At 37.9% G+C, this 22,262-nt stretch overlaps 2 protein-coding genes across 5 annotated transcripts in view; both read right to left on the bottom strand.

Annotated features, from left to right (window-relative positions):
* Positions 1 to 483: 483 nt before the first annotated feature.
* SMIM26 (small integral membrane protein 26) lies at positions 484 to 2,783 on the bottom strand. Its single transcript, XM_072634551.1, has 2 exons — positions 2,532 to 2,783; positions 484 to 830 (listed from the first exon to the last, which is right to left on the bottom strand). The coding sequence occupies exons 1-2, from the start codon at positions 2,647 to 2,649 to the stop codon at positions 643 to 645; spliced, it is 306 nt and encodes a 101-aa protein (XP_072490652.1). The 5' UTR covers positions 2,650 to 2,783; the 3' UTR covers positions 484 to 642.
* A 6,170-nt stretch (positions 2,784 to 8,953) lies between these two features.
* SEC23B (SEC23 homolog B, COPII coat complex component) overlaps positions 8,954 to 22,262 on the bottom strand; it is a 38,007-nt gene continuing 24,698 nt past the window's right edge. For all 4 annotated transcript variants that reach the window (XM_072634544.1, XM_072634545.1, XM_072634546.1 and 1 more), the window contains exons 16-20: positions 21,612 to 21,773; positions 20,166 to 20,252; positions 13,999 to 14,154; positions 13,132 to 13,197; positions 8,954 to 9,422 (exon numbers count right to left, since the gene is read on the bottom strand). In XM_072634544.1, the coding sequence (XP_072490645.1) occupies positions 9,333 to 9,422; positions 13,132 to 13,197; positions 13,999 to 14,154; positions 20,166 to 20,252; positions 21,612 to 21,773 (561 nt within the window). In that variant the 3' untranslated portion in view covers positions 8,954 to 9,332. The remainder of the gene's footprint in view (positions 9,423 to 13,131; positions 13,198 to 13,998; positions 14,155 to 20,165; positions 20,253 to 21,611; positions 21,774 to 22,262) is intronic.

The following is a 22,262-nucleotide window of genomic DNA, read 5'->3' as shown; positions in this document are numbered from 1 at the left end:
TGTAGAGCGTTTGGCACTATGCCTGGCACAGTGGCACTAATAGTATGCATTAATAATTAATTGTTCCCTTCCTTTAACGTCATTGTTTCCTTAAAAATATTTCATTGACAGGCATACCATTTGATTAGTCTACAATGGAGAATTCAAATAAGAACAACATCAGAATGCCACCAATCTATCCTCCTCCTCCCCCAATCTACTGAAATACTGGAGGATCCTAAGTCTCTTATTTGAATGCTTTATGATCTAATTCAGAATACATTTACCACATAACCTAGCCAGTGTTACTTTAATTGGAAGAGAAGACATGGAGAGGTTCTTACATCAAGCATTAAACAACCTACTAAGCTATATATAATTGCACCATAAAAGAAACTTAGTTATAATAAATGCATTTTCAAGACACTAAGCTTAACAAAACTCTATTTCAACATTTACCCGGTATAACTGTAGAGGTATATCTCTTAATGAAAGCAAAATTAGTTGTCTCAAGAAAAGTGTTTATTGTATATCATTACAGCAAAATTAGACATTTACATTACATATGTTTGCATATTTTTAAACAAACTCAAGATTTCAAGTCAATTCTTCCATCAAATTTATACACCAGGCCAAAATCCTGATTTGAGCGTTAGAAATTAGTCATTCTGATGGACCAGGACCATTACTCCATGACTTCCAGTAGTTGTAGAGCCTAGTAGTATATGGCACAAAATTTTCTTTGTAGGTCACAATTGTTTCCACATAAAATCCTCTTTTGGGTTCAGGCTTCTCAGCAGAGTCTTTGTCTTTAAGTGATTCTTCTTTGGCTAAATCTTCATCTACTTTAGCTAAGAAAAAAATTATAATTCTCAATCATTACAAGTACATACACTGAGACTATAAAAACAAGCTGTAGACTATTTCATTTTTAAAAAATAACACCAATGTTATATATCTACTGTCACCACATACATTTACTTGATAAGCAAGAGAAGGATTGGCGAACACTTCTGAAGGCTAAAAATTGCTTTTCCCAAACCTAGTGCTTCAAACTACATTGGTAATTGGGATCTTTAAAGAATTTGTTTTGTGAATTAAAGGGCACCAATCTTTAACACTTTTCAAGTTCTGCCTTGAAATTATTTATATTTACTACCACTACTGAGAGTCTGGGAATGCTAATTTGGGTTAGTTCTGAGGAACAAATTGAAAGGGAGGAGCTCCCACCCTCTACTACACTTTCTGTGGGTAAACTTTAAAAATATATATATCATTGCTATCTTTTGTTTTCATGCAGCCAAAATTTCCAACTGTATCCTTTCTTCTCTCCCACCCTCGTTCCCAGAGAGCTATCCTATATATCAAAGATTTTTTTTTCAGAAAAAAAAATCAACAAAACTGATCAACACAAAAAAATATGACAACATATGTAAATATACTATGTGGTAACACTTAATTTTAAAAGAATTAATCTGGATTCATTGTACAATAGATTTAACATTGGCAAGAGCCTAAAAGGGTCATCTAGTTCAACACACTATTTGCAGATCAAGAAAGCTAAGGACGTTGACAGCTCAAGTCTACTTTTAAAAACAAAAGTTTTCCTGACGTATTTTTCAGACTTCTTTTTCTAAGGCCACTAGCCCCTTCCCCACAAAAATTGATAGTAAATGCAGGGAATTAATTTTTTACTTGTGTCAACTCCTTTTTGCCCATTCTCATAACTGAACCATAACTATACACCTTTCTCACAGGAATCCTGTTTTTACTTTTTACTATGAAGATTATTGGTCCTCTGGGCATGTTTTCTTCCTAGTTTTTTTAGTGAATTGCCCATTTTGTTGATCTGTCCTTTCTTAGTATTTTTGAAAATGTTTAGAGATGTAAATCTTCCTCTGAGGACTACTGTGGCTCCCTCTAAAAGTTTCTGTTATGTTGTCTCATTGCTGCCATCATCTTTAATAAAACTATCTACTGTTTCTCCAGTTTGCGATCTGACCCAGTCGTTCTTAGGGATGAAATCATTTCTCCAGCCACCTTGGAAGCGGGTGCGCGGTGGGAAATACGATGACTATGACTCCTGCTGGTACTACTACCACAGCCACCACTAACAGTTCACTACTAACTGCTACTAAGTACTGATGGCTAACACGAACGCCAGGCTTTACAATTGTTTCCTCATTTGGTCCTCATCACAGCCCTGGGGGAAGGGAGGAGGAAACTGAGGTAAACAAAGGTGAAGTGATCTGCCCAGGGCCACCCAGCTGCTCCGGTCTTCCGGACTCCAAACTCCGTGTGGCCGCCCTCGCTCGGAGGTGGCCCGGCACAGCGCGCCTCCGATCCACAAGGGGGCGCTTTATAGGCCTCAGCGCCCGTGGACCCCCGAGGAGGGGGCTCCTTTCCTCGCCTCTGCCCCACCCCGCTCTACAAAGGAGGGCCCTGCGGCGCGCAGAGTGGGGTGGGGCCAGGCCGCGCGCGGATCGGCTCAACCCAGGCCTTCCCGACTCCCAGGTCACCCTCCTCCCAGCAGGGTCACCCTCAGTAGGTACCTAAGGCCTCCTTTCTCTTCCAGGCTGAGAGGAAGATGGAGCCCACCGTGGTCCAAGCCCCGATGAGATAGACTAAGGACATCCGCCGGTACCAGACGGTGGACGCGAGAGCCTGCATGACGCCACCCCGACTGAGAGGAGTCCCCAAGGCAGGCTTAGCGAGACCATCAAGCGCCCCAGGCCCTAGCCTCCCAGGCAGCCAAGGCGCAGGCGCGTAGCGTCAGGCCTTCCTGATTGGCGGAGCTCCCGGCCAATGAACGCCTTCGGGACGCTTGAAATCCCTTTGCATCTTGGGGAATGTAGTCAGCTAACAGAAAAATATAAACCCAAAAACCATTTCCGTGTAGATAAGTGGTCAAATATTATGAACAAAGAGTTCTCAAAAGAATTGCAGTCTATTAACAATTATATGAAAGAATAGTCCAAATCACTGATAATATGAGAATTGCGAGTAAAACCCGGAGGCTTCACCTCATTCCCAACAATTGGCCAAGATGATAAAAGGCAATGTCAATGTTGAAAGGGTGTGGACAATAGGTAATTAATCCATTTTTGGTGAAGCTGTTTTTAGACACGATCATTTTGGAAAGCAACTTGGAATTATGCACATAAAGTGGCTAATGGCATACATCCCAAGGAGGTCATTGATAAGAAAGACCTCATGTATACAAAATATAACAGCTCTTGTAGTGGGGACAATTAGGAACCCAGGGGGATGCCCATCAAGGGGAATGGCTGAATAAATTATGGTACATGAATGTGATGGAAACACTATCATGCTGGAATATATGGTGGAGACAATTCCAGAAATTTATACAGGAAAGATTTATACGAACTGATACAGAGTGAAGTAAGAAGAAGTAGGAGAACAAAGTATATAGTAACACTAACAATATTGTAAGGATAGTTAACTGTGAAAGATTTAATAACTGATTAATACAGTGATCCACAATGCCAAAGAAATCCTGATGAAAGACACTGTCCACTTTTAGATAAAGAACTGATGAATTTGGAGTGTAGATTGTAGCATTTTTAATCTTTATTTTTCTTGGGTTTTTTTTCTCAGAACATGGTTAAGGTGGAAATTTATTTTGCATGGCTTCAAATGTATAATGGTATTTGTATTTCTTGCCTTCCCAGTGGGTGGGGGAGTGAAGGGAGTGAGAGAATTTGGAAATGACAATAAAATAAAACCGAATAAAATGAAAAAAATTTTAAAAATTATATAAATGTTCCAAATAATTAATAATATGAGAAATGCAAATAAAAACAACTCTCAAGTTTTGCTTCATACCTAGCAAACTGGCTGAGGTAATGAAAGAATGCAATAGTCAATATTGGAAGGGTTGTAGAAAGATGGAAAGCAGTTTGGAATTATGGAAACCATGTGGCTAAAACATTAATACTCTGACCTAGAGATTCCATTGATAGACATGTATCCTAAGGTGATCACTGATAAAAAGAAAATTTCATATACACAAAATATTTATAGTAGCAATATTATAGTTGCAAAAAATTGAAAACAAAGTAAATGTCCATCAACTGGGGAATCAAAATATGACACGTGAATACAATATAATGGAATATTATTGTGCTACAGGAAACAATGTGATGAATACTGAGAATTATGGACTTACATGAACTATAAAAGTTTGAAGTGAGGTAAATAGGGCCAAGAAAGCAATATACAGAATGACTTTTCTTGTCGTTCAGTAGTACTGACTCATCGTGACCCCATTTGGGGTTTTCTTGGAAAAGATACTGGAGTGGTTTGCATTTCCTTCTCCAGCTCATTTTAGAGATGATGAACTGAGGTAGTTAAGTGACTTGCCCAGGATCACACAACTAGTAAGTGTCTGAGCACAGATTTAAACTCGTGAAGACAAGTCTTCCTGACTCCTGTCCCTGCAACCTAGCCAGACAAAGAAAGAAATCCAAGGAGAATGCAGCAAGTAAGAGCACAATGATTTACAAGGTAGGAGAGCAGATTGGGTTTGAGAGATATTCTACTCAGCTTCAGAGGAATAGTTTGGTGGTTATGACAAAATAAACAAACTTAGAAGTGTTGTCTGTAGTCAGCAATGGTGTGATCAGTGCCATTTTGACCTGTAAGTCACCACCCTCTCACATGAATCCAGGAAATGATTGCTTTAAGGCAGGATCTATTGCACCCAAATCCCGTTCCTCCAGGGCTCCTAATCAAAAAACATAATGGGATTAGCCAGGGCTGCAGATAGCTGAGCTACTTGGAGACTGTGGCAGGCAGCCACCAATGGGCCCAGTGAAGCCAGGAGCACTCAGTGGCAGCATCTACAAAAACTCAAGTGTATTTATTTACCTTGCCACCTTAACATTTCAAAGTTACGCTTTATAATGAATACAAACAAATTGTTCTGAAAAAGGCATTGGATTGGGAGCGAAAACATCCGTGTTCTGATCCTGGCTTTATTTACTGTCTATGTCACCCTGGGTAAGTTGCTTCTGGTTCCTCATTTATAACAGGTTTGGCTACACAGTTCTTAGTACTTACTACCCAAATTTCTGACGTCAAGGATGAGGAAATTCAATTATCCCCCCACTGCCTCACCCCTAAAATGTAAGGTCCGTAAGAGCAAGAACTGTTTCATTCTGGTCTTTATATTCTTATCACTTAGCACAGCACAATGCCTGGCAAACTGATGATTTTTTTTAACTAATTTTTTTTTTTTCAGTCAAGAAAATCTGTCTTCTTTTGTTCCCACCTCCCTCCCTACCATTTAGAAAGAGAACTTTGGTTATTTAAATATGTATAGTCAAGCAAAACTAATTTCCATACTAACCACATTTTTAAAAAAGAATCAATCTGCATTTGAGTCAATCACCTATCAAAAGGTAGGCATCATGTTTTATCATGAATCCTATGGAATTATGGTTAGTCACTGCATTAATCAAAGATCAAGTTGTCTTTACAATATTGTTATTCCATAAATTGTTCCCTTTGAATCAGTTCATATAATTTCCCCCAGGTTTCTCATTGGGATTGCTTGAAACAAACAGCTGACATTTATTATGTAAGGTTTTCAAGATTAAAACAAACTTTATATCCATTCTCATTTGATACTCACAATAACTCTTTGAGATAGGTAGTGTATCTTCAATTGAACGATGATGAAACTGAAGCAGAGAGGCTAGCAAATGGCAGAGGTGGAATTCAAACTCATCTTCTGTCTCCAAACCCAGTAGAGCCATTCCTTCCACATCTCAACTTCCCCTATCTCAATAAATCTTAAATTGGCATAAGAAATTAAATGGGAATTTTGGGGGTTTTGTGGAAGCCACAGATAACACAAAGCCTATGAACAAATGCTTAACCCCAATTTTACACTGAAGTACTGCAAACACCCCACCAAGAAAAAGAAAAAATTCAGACTTCTCTGAATTTTTACACAGCTTTTCTAGATCATGGAGGTACCATGCCCCTAACCCCTGCAACATGGAAGAGATAACTGTACTGTCAAAGAGTTGTGACAAAGTCAAATGAAAATGGGACTATATGGTTTAAGGATAAGGATCACAGTGGATATGATGTGGTTTGAGAGGGAGTTGGGAGGTTCAGGGACCCTTCGAGGATTGGAATACAAGAGTGGGTCCTCTGGAATGAATTCACAGATTTAAGCATGCAAGTCAAATATTCACACGGACTATCTGTGCCCACCCTGTGGTAGAGCATTTTGAGCTCACATTGGTCTGATCAGGCACAGTTAGATACACTGAAATTTCACTTTTTCCTGGTGATGTCATTTTGGTCCTCTTCGAGAACAAAGAACAACAACCAGCCAACCAAGTCAAGTTGGCAAAGGTTTATTGTAATGCCAATGTGGTGGGCAGAACTCCTTGGGGAACTTGCATTCCTTAAGGAACTTGCAACTTAACAGGAGTGATGCTAAAGCTTATACGAGAAGAGTCATGGACTGTCTGGCAGATATGCTAATTAGGTGATAACTTACCACCTTGGTCACTGGTGTCATTCACTACTGGAAACCAGGGGAAGGGGTTTTTCAGGGGTATATTTTTGGTCTGTTACATTTGTAGCAAGATAGCTTTGAGAGTTGTTGTCTATAGCTTGACCTCTGGATTGAATATGATAACTTTGGGAATCAATATATGATAATTCTGTAGTTACAAGATAGTCCTATTTTTACAAGAGAATTTCTTCAGAGGTCAGCTTGTTCCTGTGATGGGGAAAGATAGGTTGTTTTACTGGAGCCCACTTATGAGTTATTGCTAGGCATAGTGTCCTTGGGCTGGAGAGAAAACTGTCAGGGATAGTATTTTGAAGCTAGGGAGAAATGTGACCTTTAAAATTGGGGTCCAAGCACAAGCACCCCACCAGATACTTAGAAAACCAGACAGTAACATTATCTATGTTCCATGATATTTTTGTTTTGAAATATTATGAAATATTTAATCTAATTCCTGCCAAAATGGGGAGGTGGACTGCAGACCTGAGCTTATGTGTGAGGGGAAAACCTTTGCCCTCATTTAATGGAAAGTATTAAGTCTTTAATTAAAGCATTTATTGCTATATGTCAAACACTATGCTAAGTGCTGGTGTTACAAACAGAAAAGTAAAATAATCTCTATTCTTGTGGAGTTCACTAACAAGGTAAGTCAATTCAAATAGCAGTTTCAGCTGCTGGGCAGATGAAATGGTCCTGGGGTCTAACCAGATGAATTGGAGTTGTTTACTCCCTACACATCCAACGGTTGAATAGCCAAGTCCTTAACCAATAGCCAATGGGGAGAAAGTGGTATGGGTCTTAGAGTCTGTTGAACAAGGTTCTGGGATGCCTCTGGTGGGAGGTGGAGAGGGGAAGAGACAGTGGCTTTCAGCCAGGCAGGGACAGAGTGTAGGTGGAACCTGGGCAAAGAGGGGTGAGGTGTAGGAGGAAAAGTTCTTTTATCTTAAGGCTTTGATGGACACATACATAAAGAGCCAGGAATGCTTAAGTAGGCAGGTTTGCTATTAGCCTAACTTTGTCTCTATGCCTTCCCTCTACCCAGTCATCTACAAGGTTTTTGACTCTGTAACTTCAGAACCCTTGGCAGTTATGGAGGAAGCAGGCCCTATATGGATAAATACTTAGGTGTGGCACAAAAAAATATCCTCTTGCCCAGATTTGACTGATCTTACTGACAAGATCCAGAAAAGAATAAGACAGGTCATTCCTTAAGGAAAAAAGTCAGGAAGGCAATTGGGTTAAGTGACTTGCCCAGGGTCATACAGCTGCTAAGTGTCTGAGGCCAGATTTGAACTCAGGTCTTCCTGACTCCAGGCCTGACATTCCATCCACTGTGCCACCTAGCTACCCAGTTTTTTGTTTTGTTTTTTAGAGGAAGCTAGTAGTTATAATGGGAATATTACTACTTAAAAATTATCTGGTAGTCAATTTCAAAAAATACTTTTATTTGATGGCACATGACCATGATCACAGAAGCCCATCCAATGGTCTCCATCTTGGGGCCAGGGCCTCTAGGGGGAGCCACAGTACAGAGCTCTGGGCCTCGAGGCAGGAAGCCTTGATTAATTAAATTCAGCCTCAGATAGCAGCTGCGTGACCCACAATGCAATCTCTGCCTGACAGTAAAATGGGGATAATAATAGCACTTCTCTCCCAGGTTTGAAATGCAGATGAAATGAGACAAAAATTATAAAGTACTTCAGCACTGTGCCTGGTACATAGGCCTTAATAAATGCTTCATCCTTAGTGCCTATCCTCAGGTAAATAAATTATAAATAAATCATTTCTTCAGTTATCCTGTATTTATCCCCTTCTCCATGCTGTCTCCTCCATTAAACCATGACTCCTTGAGAATAGGAACTATGGAGCTTTTTTCTGAGGAGTGCTGCCACACATAATAATATGTGCCAACAATACACCAATAGTACGTACTTGTAAATGCTTGTAGACTTAACTGCACTGGCCCCCTCAGGTCGCATTACTCTAAGGTGGCACTACTGGCATGCTTTTCCTTCCTGCTATCATTGAGAGGATAAATGAAATAGTTCTGGATGGATAAGGACAGAGACTGAACTGTGCTTTTCACTGATGTAAGGCAGAGGTATCAAACCTGGGACCTGTAGCTTGCAGTCATCCCTTTCTTAGTGTGACCCCACTGGTGAAAGGAACTCCTCAGTGAAAAAACCCTCTCTCCAATGTAGGCTGGCACCTTCTCTGCAATTTGTAATCTTAACAAGTTGCTGCCCAGACCACTGAGTATCTCGGCCAGGGCCACAAATCCAAGAAGTTTCGGAAGTGGTCCATGACCCCAGTTCTTCGGGGTTCCAGGGCCAGCTCCCTCTATATGACAATACACTGTCTCTCCAAGAAGTGTAACATGAGTAAATTCTTTGAACAAAACAACAGGAACTCAGGAACACCTTTTTAGCTAGTACTCTCCCCTTCCAGTTTATTTTCTTCATGACCATTATTCCTTCATCTGAGGGAGCTACAAAAAGTTTCCCATAGTTCATACAATTATAATGTTAGGGTAAAGAAAGCTGATAAAGATCTATAAGTTCCAAAAAACATCAATGAACTACATTACGGTTCATGAAAAAGATAGAACAAAATAAAAAGAATACAAATAAATTAAAAATCAAAAGAACTATGTAAAAAAACTGCTTTTGAATGTATGGAGTACATGATGACATTTTAAAATCTTGCAATAAAGTAAAAGGAATGTAGTAAATATTTTGAGTAGCTATGAACATAGTCTAGTTATTGTCTTCTTTCTAAACATCACTGCTACTTTCTCAATTTAGGAGGCACTTGATACTGCCAACTTTTTCAAATGATCCATGAACACCTGCAGACTAACATCATCTGTTAATATTGGAGCTCCAGATTCCTGAAAACCAAAAAATAAAGATATTTTAGGTTGTTGGTTTTTTCTTAAAATAAAAGATTACAAATCATGAGATTACAGGGGAAAAAAGAAATTACCTTATAAAACACACAACTCAGTAAAAGGTCTAAATGGATTATTTTGTAAAGGGATGAGAATTCCATGTTCAAACTTTTCCCTTTCTCTTCTTGTACCCAATTTTTTACATAAACCTTAGATAACTTAGCTTCCTATTTCCCCAAGAAAATTCAGATTATCCAATTTAATCCAATTCAATTCAACAAGTATTTACTAAGGATCTGTTTGTAGAATACTATGATAAGCATAGATCACAGAAAGTTTACACAAGGCAGGGTACCCTGCTCTCATAGATCTTACGGTCTGTCACTGGGACAGAACAGATATATACAAAAGCTATAATACAAAGTATCACGTAAGTGAAACACAGAAACAAAGAACAAAATACTGGTATGTGACAGCCACAGAAATAAGGTCATTATTATGGATAAATTATCTGAGAAATTAATGTTGAGGTGACATCTGAGCTGGGCCTTAAAAGACACAGGAATTCAGCTGGTAGAAAGGGGAAGGATGAAAAGATGAAGCTTTCAAATAGCTTGAGCAAAGACAAAGGAAAGAGTAGGATGTACTTAAATACAGTGTATAGAGGAGAGCAGTGGGACATAAGGTTACAAAGACACAAATGGGGCCAGATGGTGGATGCCTCTGAAGGGCAGGAAAGAGGATCTGAATTTAGGCAACAGGGAGTCCCTGGAGGTTTCTGAGCAGAGACATAGTAACGATGAGATAATCAACACCAGCTGCCCTCCTTCCTTCCTCAGAATCACTGTCTGTTCTCTCCTTTCACCCACCTCCCCCTGACACCAATCCTTCTCTTTACCTTAACACCAGCCCTTTGTGCTTCCCTTCTTAAGGATCTTGCTCTAGCTGTCATATCACCACCTCACCCCACTGTGCTACGTGAAACTTCCCTCCCTCCCTGTCAAATGGCTCCTTCCCATCTACCTATAAACACACAAGGTTCATTCAAACCCTAAAACTGTCTTGTCTGGATCTGTGTATCCCTTCTCACTCTTTCCTTTCCTGCTAAACTTCCTGAAAAAGTTGTCTACATCGGATGCCTCTACTTCGTCACAAATTAATTCTTTTCTCAACACCTTGCAGACATGGCTAGCTTCACCATGCTACTAACACTGCTGTCTCCAAAGTCAATGCACCCTCATTTGTTCAGTCCCCATACTCTTTGACTTCTCTGTAACTTGTTACACTAATCACTATCTCCCTCCCCTCAATCCTTCCTGGACTCTCCTCATTCTCCAGATTCCTCATCTTCCCCCACCTCTCATGTAGATATTCCCTAAGGGTTTGTTCTTAGTCTCTCTTTGGCACTGATGTCTCTTCTAAGCTCCTGACCGCTGCCCATATGACCTCTCTAGGTGAATTCATCAGTTTAACAAATGCTCATCAAAAAGCCACTGTGTGTAAAGCACTGTACCAGCCACTAGGGATACAAAGGCAAAAGCCTATACTCTAAAGGAGTTAACCTTCTATTGGAGGAATATAACATTTATATAAGTAAATACAAAGTCTGTACAAAGATGAATGTCCCATCAGAAGTTTAAACTCAACAGATTTCATAATTGAGTTTCTTTCCCTCTCAACCTGTTCTTCTGTCAGTGGCACAAATATTCACCCTAACTCCTTGGCTTAAAACCTCAGCGTTATCTTTTGATTCTTCTCCTTCCCTCACCTCTCATATTCAACCAGTTACCAAGGCTTATTCTTCTTCTTTTTCTACCTCTACAATATTTCTATCCTGTCTATACCTCCCCTCCCTTCCACCTCTTTATTACCGGGTTCTTATTACCACCTGCCTGGACTACCAGTGTAATTTCCTAATGAGTCTTCTTTGTCCTCTACTCCTACAATATGCAAATACATCCTTCAACACTGCTGCCCAACTATTGCAAGGGTCTTCATCCTCAGAAATCTCCAATGAAGAGCAGAGTCCCAATTCCTTTGCTTGGTTGCTCAAGGATCCCTTTCCATTAGTCCATCTTCCTATCATATTACCACTCTCCATCCACTTCAGCACTCCAGCCAAACTGGACTGACTAAATATATCTCTTTACTCCCATGCCTAGAATGTCCTTCTCTTTCTTTGCTGAATTCCTACTCATCCTTTAAAGTTCAACTCAAATACCACCACTTCCATGAAATCCATGTTTCACCTAGGACCTCACAAATCACTCTGCACTGAAACTTGAAATTACAATACACACTATTCCAATGCTATTGTGCTCTCCCCCAGCTTCATGACTGGGGAGACCATAACTTAGCTAAACTTTGCTTCTTCTCCAGTGCTCCAGGCACACTGTCGTGCAGATAACAGACTCTAAGTGTATGACAAATGAAAGAAAATCCATTAGATTCATGCCTACTGACTAGTCAACAGCATTTACTGAACATATTGTACACAAAAAAAAATACTAGATGCTGGAGCCACAAACACAAGTGAACATACAGTTCCTAATTTAAGTTCACATTCACTTCTACATTTTTAAGCCTCAAGAAGATGGCAATTGCATCTTCATGTGATTCTCTTCCTTTTAGTACTCATCCCCGAAACACAACTTTGATATCTAAGTGAATTCAAATAGAAACAAACATTATCAAAGAAATTTAAAATTAAAAGAGACAACTCTTCCAAAGCTGCTTTATTTGCTTCTCACCTGTTATAGGATAACTTAAACATAACTAAGAAAGTTTTCAAAATAATTTACAAAAAATAATTCCAAACCAGATTTTCATAGGTAATTTTCAGCAACTTCTGGACAGATATAAATTTGTAAATATCAGTTATCAATGTAAAACTGTTTTAGAGAAAGTAATTATTTTGTGATTACAGAAATTTTGAATTTTGTACTGAGCCTACATATCTACAGTGAAGGTTCAATACATTAGAACAGGACTGAATTCAGCACAATACTATCGTGTGTGTGTGTGTGTGTGTGTGTGTGTGTGTGTGTGTGTGTGTGTGTAGAAAGAGACAGACATTTTCACTTAATGTAAATTCGACTAATCATACTTCAGTGTTTCAACAAAAACAATGTTAAGTGCTACAATGGAGATGATAACCTGATAATGATGTTATTGTGAAAATGTTAGTTTGAGCAACATTATAAGTGAGGCATGCCTAGACAGTCTCTTCTTGAATCCTTAGCAACTTGGTAAGGAAAACAGTACAAGCAGGTGTTATTATTCCTGTTGTACAAATGAGAAAATAGATATATACAGGTTAAATGACTTGGCCAAAGTAATGCCATATGTTAATTAAAATTGATGGGAGAGACCCATTAGTTTTAATTCTTCTATACAACATGACTAATATGAAAATGTGTTTAACAAGAATGCATGTATAGAATCCATATAAGATTGCATGTCATCTTGGGGAGGGAGGGGGGACGGAGGGGAAGAAAAATTAAAACTTATGGAAGTGAATGTTGAACACTGAAAACAAAAAAATTATAAAAGAAAAATAATAAGAAACAAAAAAAAGAAATTAATAGGAGAGAAAATTCATTGGTGGTGGTGCTGGAGACACAAGGGAGGGTGGGCAGAAGGGCTAGTTGTGATGGAATGGGAGAGGGAGGCCTAGTCTTGCCATAATTTTGGAAAATCAGTTCCTTACCTGTCCCCAAGCATACAAATTATTGTGTGTCTGAGATGGATTCACTTTGGACAAGAGGAACCGAGCCTTAAAAATACAAAAGCACATTATTTAATGATTATAAATTCTATTTATATTAATGTATAGAAAGAAAATGTTTATAAAGTACTTCCTCATTACAACTATGGATATTACCACAGCAAGCATTATTATCTTCATTTGACATGAGGAAACTGAGGTTGAGAGTTACTTTTCTGAGGCTGTGCAATTAGTAAGTTGAACTGAAGGCTCCTTAACTCCTTAACCAGTGGTACCTTAGATTAAGTTAGTCATCAAGTACCTCATTTTTTTAGTCACAATTTCTTCCTGCTAAAGCTGTTTCCTTAATCATAATAATAACCAAAAAATAGCAAATAATTTACATGTGTATGGTACTTCCTCGTTTAAAAAGCCCTTTCTACACATTATTTCATTTAAACCTTACAACATCCTTAGGACTTAGTTAATATGATTATTCCTAATTTACTTATGAAAAAAGTGAGGCTCATAAAAGATGAAATGACTTAATTATGGTAATATATTCAGTAAGTGTCAAAACTAAAAGTCTAAGAGAAACTTTTACTAAATCCAGTTTCTTCCAAATACTTTATTATGCAAAATATTTCTCTATTCTTAAATCAACTTTTCATTACAGCTATATATGTATATATATATATTTAAAGGCTATTTTGCTAGTTTACCTTAAAGGTCTTCATTTCATCACTTTTATTCTCTCTACTGACATTTATTACAATACTTCTGTATCTTAAGAAATAGTCTTCAAGAATTGCTGTGGCCACAAATTTCTCAGCCTTCTGCTAACTTGGAGATGAGTCTTTTTGAACTTACCTGACTACCTCCGTGTTCAGTGTTGATGTATCTTGGCATTGGGAATCGAGTTTGCAGGATATCCTGGGCATCATCTAATGGAGCTTGCAGAAGATGCTTGAAATTTTCATATTCAGGCATGTCTTGATAGCCAGCTTTACGCCACTGGGCTATGGTCTACACCAAAAGAAAAACATTTTATGGTAAAACCTTAATGTCTTTTAAAACTTGATTTTCCATGAAATTTATCTGACATCCCAACAACAACAAAAATGAAACAAATAAGGATTTATTCCAAACAGCAAAATTATAAGATAAGGAAATAAAGCTCTAAGGTGATGATAATGCAGAAGAGATTAGACCCAAAGCATCCACATCACAAAGGAGTTGATGATTACTATGTTTCAAGTTCTTTCCTTAAAGATTCTGATATAATCACATGAAACTTTTCAAAATTCACCAAAGCAAAATTCTAAGCTATAAATCAGTACAGCACTCTTTAATCCCCAGAATTTCTAACATGTTTTGTTAGCATGTTATAAACAAATCTGAAACAAAACTCATTGCATAATGTTCCTCCCCTCTCCCTCATAATCAATTCCCTCTCCTGACTTTTTTCTTATCAAGAGTCTCCCACTTCAGCTATTGTTTCCCTGTAATGTCCCTACTCTTACTGGCAATTTCCTATAGTCAAAAGGTTTGTAAGCTTAATACCAGATCTATTAAATTATAGATTGTGGGTAGGGGAACATCTGAGGTAAAGTCTAAAATTAAGCTATTAGGCTTAAGACTATAGACCAACAACAACAAGTTAGGGTCCTTTAATGCTTAGTAATAGTGTGGAGACAATGAGGTCAAGGGCTTGTGAAGTTAGCATACATAGTTATTATTTGTGTCTCAGTTGGTTAATGTTAAAAAAAAAATCCATTTGTGGTCTAAATGCTTTCAAAGAAGTATCACCTGACCAAAAGTTGGAATTGTTTTATGTGATATGAACTGTGTTAAAAATGAGAAATAAAAAAAAAATACCAATAAAAAAAAAGTCTCCCACTTCATAGGAATAAAGCCTAACATCACCTTTGAGTACTCCATCTTCTTTTCCAATGCACTGAATCTGGTCACCAAATTCTGTTCAGAAAGCCTACTGTGTCTATTCCTTCCTTTCTTTTTCTACTACCACCCAGGTCACCTCATGTACTAACATAGTAGAAACTTACAAATAAATGAAGGCTACATGAAGGATACTGATAAGTCTCAGTATGGGAAGCTTTCAGTGTGAGTACTTCCTGCATAAATACAAAATGGAACCTATTGATGACTTTGTACCTAGAGAGATCCAGAGATCAAATGACTTGTCCAAGGTCACACTTCTAATAAATGCCAAAGGTAGGCTATGAACTCACGTCTTCCTAAGCCCAGCACTCCATCCATATCACACTCTCTCAGAGTAACATAGGAAATACTATTTAAAATACAACACACCACTTTAAAATTCCCTAAAGATAATGGTAGGAGTTTGCTGAGACACCAGTCACTTGATCATACCTACTATTCTGTGTTAACTTCCCTACATAGGTGTTGGACTCCAGATGTTCCTAGAAGCCAATTGTTAGAAATGAGGTGACTGACAGAGCCTTATGACAACCAGACAGCCTAACAGTTGATGGAGCACTAGACTTGGATTCAGGAAGACTAGAATTCAATTCATGCCTCAGATATACACTTAGCTGTCTGACCTTGGACCTATCACTTGATCTCATTCTGTGTCTTCAACTACAAACCACAAAATGGAGATAATAGCACCCACCTCAAGGGATGTTAAAAGGATAAATGGAATAACCTAAGAAAAGGCTTTGCAAACCTTAAAGCACCATATAAGTTCTAACTATTATTATTAACTGATTGCCTCTACTTTAAACCCATCAGAACCAGTGACTGAAGCTTTGAAGTTGGTGATAGTACCTTATTCAAGTTCTTCCTCCATCATATATGCTTCTTTGTCCTAAGAACTCAGTACTTGGGCACATTCCCCCCAACCCCACCCCTGCGCCCCCCCACTGAAAACCATGGGAATCTAAAGGAGTACATTTCCTTAGGTCACAAATCAGCTAAAATTTGAGCTACCCTACCCTGGATAATTCAGAGGCAGAAGTAGGAAAAAGGGCAAGAGAAGATGTAGAAAGAACCAAGGTAAATATAAATCCTCACTTTCTTGTGTCTTATTAATTTTTCTAGTGTCCTAGAAAACCAACTATTTCTCTGGTTTGGTGGGAATGGAGAGTAGGACTTTGTGGGGGAGGGTGCCTGATACACAGAATGAAAAGAGGGGGAGGGAATAAGCATTTATATAGTTTCTACTATTGTGCCAAACACTATGCTATGCACTTTACAAATATCGCATCAACTGATCCTCACAACAATTCTGGGAAGTTGATGTTATTATCTTCCCCAATTTACAAACAAGGAAACTGAGGCACAGATGATGTGACTTGCCCAAGGTCATACAGTAAGTATGAAGGTGGACATGAACCCAGGTCTTCCTGACTCCAAGTGCAGTGCTCTGGGCACTATGGTGCCACCAAGCTGCCTTAGCATCCTCCACAAGAGCAGAATCAATCAGTCACTTCTATCAATGAGCTTCTAGAAACCCAACCAACACCAATAAAACAGCTCTGAGAATCTCAGAGTTGGGACCTCAGGTATCATCTGGCCCAACTCATCCTCCAAAGGAATTCCCCACTTTCAAATACCTATCAAATGGTCATCTGGTGTCCACTTGAAGACCTCTACCGGAGGGGAACACGCTATCTCCAGAGGCATCATGTTCCCCTTTTGGAGGGCTCTAATTGTGAGAAAGGTTTTCTTTTTTTACAACAGGCCTAAATTTGCTTTTTCGTAACTTTAAATTATATCTCTACATTCTGTCTTCAAAATTAGTTTGCATAGACTGGTTTGCATAGAAATCTTGTATTCTTTTAGAATTCTTTCCTTTTGCTTTTCTTTTTATACTTTACCATTTCTATGTTCCAAATCTGTCACTGTTTTTCAGAGCTTCCAATTCTTTGTAAAGATTCTCCATTATTCATTGAATTTTCCTACTCTTTTTACTGTAATTCTGCAATGAGACTTCTAATTTCTGACCTAAATTCATTATTAATTTCTTCTTTTATGACTGGTTCCCTTTTGAATTATTCCTGGAATTCCTTGTTATTGTTCCATGATTTTAAAGGAGTTGACAAAATTCTGTCTTTTATCAATGATACTGGTTCATTCTTTGACACTGAGTTTTTTCAAATGTACTAAGTTTTTTTATGAGATTTTACTCATTCTTCTTCCTAGTTTTAGGTTATTGTCTATCGATTTATCTGCTTATATGCTAAACTTTTACTCATGCATTCTTATGTCCACTTACCTCTATGTTTTCTTCCATTTCAGTCATTTTATTACAGCCTCCTCACTCACTTTTCTGCCACACTTCCCTTCCAATCGCACAAAGACTCATGAGAGTCTAACAGAACTGAGTTTCAGCCTTAAATAACTTCTAATGGGAAGAAGTGGCCCCAGCGGGGTTTCCAGTTCCCTCTCATCAGGCTCAAGGTACTGCCTTCCAATAGCCTGTGGCTCCTAGTACCTCCTTTCAGGCACATTTTTAGTGGGACCCATTTCCTCCAACCCTTTTCTTCCTTTCCTTCATGCAGATGGGCTGAATCAGAGTCTGCCTATTGTATGAGGTTCAACATAGAGTGTTTGGGCAGAAACACTACTTACTGGAGGTTTCTATCTTGTTATCTTGTGTAATTAATCTTAATTTGGTATATAATTCCATTCTTTTGAAGTTTAGGAGCTGAAAAGGATTGCAGAAAGTCACTATTCTGTCATCTTGCTGGTCATGTGACTCAGATTGGCTTGCATGCTTTCCTCACATATTAGATTCTGCCTCCCATCTCCATGCCTCTGCACAAACTGTTTTATATGTCTGGAATGTGCCCCTTTTCACAAACTCCCCTTCTTAGAAACCATACTGCTCTTCAAAGCTCATGTGATACTTTCCTGTAAGGTCTTTCCTGATTCCTCCCATGGTCCCCATTCCCCTCTCCACAAGTCACTTTGGATTTATTCTGTATACATCTTTTTAACTTCTATAAACATGTATCCTTCCAGTAAAATGCAAAGTCCTTGAGGGTAGGAACTGTTTCATTTCTGGCTTCTATTCTTGGGGCCTAGCACAATACTTGGCATGTAGTAGGCAATTAATAAATACTTGTACTTTCTTCAAAAAAAGAGGATGTGTCAAAGGTGAAAGAACATGCTTACAGAGGTTGGAGCCAGCCAACTAATGAGGAGGACGAAGGAGATAACTGCTGGGTCATTGCAGGAGGCCTGACCTCAGAGGAAAAATCTTTGTGCATTATATGGAGAAAAGGGTCTTTTTCAGAGGAGCTAGGAAATAGGCTATCATTACTGGGAAAATGATGTAAATGAAAGAAATCATTATAAAGTTCTTGTAGGCTTTATGATCAAGGAAGGACTCATGGAGGGCCAAAGAAAATGACTGTTATAAGGCTGGGACTCTTCTATCCAAAACAAATCTCTGAATTGAAACTGTTTTCTCCAAGGTTAATGGTCAACTGTCAAGTCCAATGGCCTGTTTTCAAGCCTTATCCTTCTTGATTTGTTTTTGTGATATTGTTAACTGCCCAATTTTCCCATGCCTTTTGTGCTCCTGGATTTTTGTGACATGGCTTTCTGGTTCTCTTCTTATCTGTCTGGCCACTCCTTAGTCACTTTTGCTGGATCATTACCCTTGTCCTGTTTCTTATGTGCAGATGTACTCCATGGCCTATTATCTTGCTCAGACCCTTTTATATTCTCTTTCTACACTTACCCTTGGTGATTTCATCAACTTAGATGGGTTCAGTTACCTGAAAAGATAACTAAAACTAAGTAATACATAAGACAGCTAAAATTTACTAGGTCTCCACATTTACAAAGCTACTGGTTGCCAAAACAGTATTCAGGCAACTGCTAGTATACATTATAAGATATGAAAAAAAATCACAATCACAGACTTGGAAAGAATCTCAGCAGCCATCTCCTCTAACTCATACATAAAAGGAATTCCCATAATAACATTTCTGACAAGATATTAACATTTTATATGATTAGAAAAAAACAAATTTGTTCACATAAAAGTATTATTGTTTCTTTGTGAATTATAATATCTTTATTTCATCCTGAAAAATCCCTGAAGCTGTACAATTCTATTATGGTCTAACATCACAAATTGTATCTTTGATTTGCTTTCTCTTTAGTTTGATAAATATTCTGTTCTTTATTTGTAACTGCAAACCCTGTAGTATATCAAGTAATTTTTGCAACTTTCTAAAGTCTAACAGAAGCATTTCAACAAGTATTTGGAACTATAGCACCATATTTCTGTCAAACTGAAACACTTGGTTGATACAGAAGGATCTCTTTATTGGGCAACTGTCCTCAAAAACAGCTGTTTAATATAACTAATAAAAGTACTGTTTCTAATAGATCTGGTCATTTAACACAATACTAACTCAGTTTCTTTCTTTCATCATTGTTACTGTGAGTTCTTATATACAACACATAACCTCAAAGGAGAAAATAAGTAACTGACCAGATAGAGAAATTCCCATGCAAATAAACAGAGATATTTCCTGAAAGCGAAAATTTGTGTCAGAAAGATGAAATAAAGTAGTATTTACACAAATATTAACAGTAATTCTTTCTATTTATGAATCCATCAATAAGGTAAAATTTAGTCCCTTTAAGTAATATTTGTGGTCATTATAAAACATAGTTTTATATTATAGAGTGTTATGTTAAAACAATCAAGCAACATTTGCTACTTAAAACATATGTGCTAGGTTTCCTTGATGAGAATATATAGGGAAACCCACCTTAAATAAGGTACTTTAGCATGATATTACAAAAGAATTCTTAAGATGGAAAGTAAAACTGACTACTATCTGAGGGACAAACAACTTGGAGATATGAAAAAACGGCATGCTCTGAAAACTGGTTACATTATGAAGATAACTGTTTTCTTATCCAATACTTAACACCATCATCATTATCATCATTACTTTTCAGGTATTATCTGACGTTTCAGAAATGTTCATAAAGAGTAAATCAGGAAAGTGACTATGTCACCTTACCTCACCAAGATAGATGACAATTTGGAAAAAGGTATCCATCAGTAGAATTCTGTCAGCCAAAATGCTGCTGCTATCTAAAAGTACTGGCTGAGAGAGTGGGAAAAAAATTAAAATGGTGAAATTACTAGAAAACTTAAGTACTGTTTACTACATATTCACAGCTTTAATCGAGGATCTGTGGATGACTATAAAATTGGATAATCATGTTGATTTAAATGACAGATCACTGTACTTTCTTTCAATTTGTGTACTATGTTTCTCCTTTCTGCTAGACAAGTTTTAAATTTCAACAGCATGGAATAATATGCTTATCACATTAAAAAATAGTCCCTGATTATTATGGAGCAAAGACAATAATAAACTGAGAAACTACTACCAAGAACTCTCTGTCTTCTGCTGAAAATTCCTTTTCTATTCCTGCTCCAGTCAGTCTGTCAGTCAATAAATATTAATTACTTGTCCATTCTGTGACAGGCCTTGTGATTAGATACAACGAAAGATAAAAGGCAGGCCCTGCTCTCAAGGAGCACACAGTCTGATTCAAGGGATACAACACTCAAAATAACCATGTACAGATAAGCTATGTACAGGATCAATTACAGATAATCAAACTAGGAAAGGCATGACTGTTAAGAGAGATAAGGAAAGGCTTCCTGTAGAAGGTGGGATTTTAGTTGAGACTAGAAGAAAGCCAAGGAAGGCAGAGATGAGAAGAAAGAGTATTGCAGGTGTGAAGGATGACCAGTGCCATGCCTGCAGTCGGAAGACAAGGCCAGTGTTACTGGATCGAAGAGTATATGGAAGGTCCAATATGCAAGAAAACTGAAAAGTAGGGTGGGGGTCAGGGTAGACTTGCAGGGGGACAAATTTTGAAGCACTTTGAATGCCAAATAGAGGATTTGGTATTTTATCCTAGAGGTGATAGGAAGTCATTGGAGTTACTGAATAGGTGGGTAACATGGTGAGACATTTGGTTAAGGAAGATCCCTTTAACAGGTGAGAGGAGGTGGGAGTAGAGTAAGAGTTGTGCCTGGGAGAAGAACCAGCAGGCTACTCTGTGTGGGGGGGGGCAATCAGGGTTAAATGACTTGCTCAAGGTCACATCAGGCTACTATACTAAGCCCAGAGAGACATGATGAACACCTGCTATATCAGAGAAGACAAAGTATGGAAGACATCTTATGAAGGTAAAATTGCTGGCTTTCGGAAACATTACCATTCATTACTAAAAACTACACTTCCTTTCATCCATGTACTTTGTTCACAGTATAAAGAAACTAATAGTGAGCCTCAATGAAAAAAAATTAGTAATTTACTGTAGAAAATATTTTTGAGCTACTGTGAAGATGATGATTTAAAATGTCTTACTATATAATTTCCTCATCTATAATTTCAATGAAAAATCATCATATAAGAAAACTAAAAATAAATTTCATCAAGTCTTACCTCAGGTGGACCATGGAAAGAATAAGAATAAAGAATAGGCTGGATCATGATGAGAGACTGGGTCAGGTCTTGTCTGGCAAAATGATGTCGGTAATAAGATGATTCATCTGGACTGTTATTAAACACTTGAAGAAATGGGGATCTTCGAAGATGGAACATGAACTGCATATTCAAAGAAAAATAGCAAATTAACACAGAAATACCTCATTTATGCAAAGGCCAGATTTCCCCCAAATATTCAAAATGGAAATAAATAGGAGACAAGCAAAAAAAATGCTGCTGGTTTGTAGAACTAGTGGTCATTGAGCCTATGTAGCTTATGGAAAAATGCTCTCAAGTTGTTGCCGAGACACTATGTAACAGGATATGTTATACAATTTTTCAGATCACAGCAGACTAGAACCTAGGACTGCTATAGATGACAGAAAAATGACAGTACAGAGGAAAGAGAAGCAAAAACGAATGTACTGTAAAATTAATAAATGTTCAGAATGACTGAGTCATAAAGAAAAGGCTATACATTAAAGTCAGCATATTCTGTTTAAAAAAACAGAAAAATGCTTTTAGCAAAAATCTTCCTCAAGCAAATCTTTTTTATTGTAATTCTCTGAAAAACAGTCAGCTTCAGTGACCTAGACATTTAGCTTCTGT

The sequence above is a fragment of the Notamacropus eugenii genome, chromosome 1, assembly GCF_028372415.1.
Source record: "Notamacropus eugenii isolate mMacEug1 chromosome 1, mMacEug1.pri_v2, whole genome shotgun sequence".
NCBI classification, from domain to species: domain Eukaryota; kingdom Metazoa; phylum Chordata; class Mammalia; order Diprotodontia; family Macropodidae; genus Notamacropus; species Notamacropus eugenii.
Note: the sequence above shows the minus strand (reverse complement) of the source record. Positions and strands in the feature narration are given on the sequence as shown.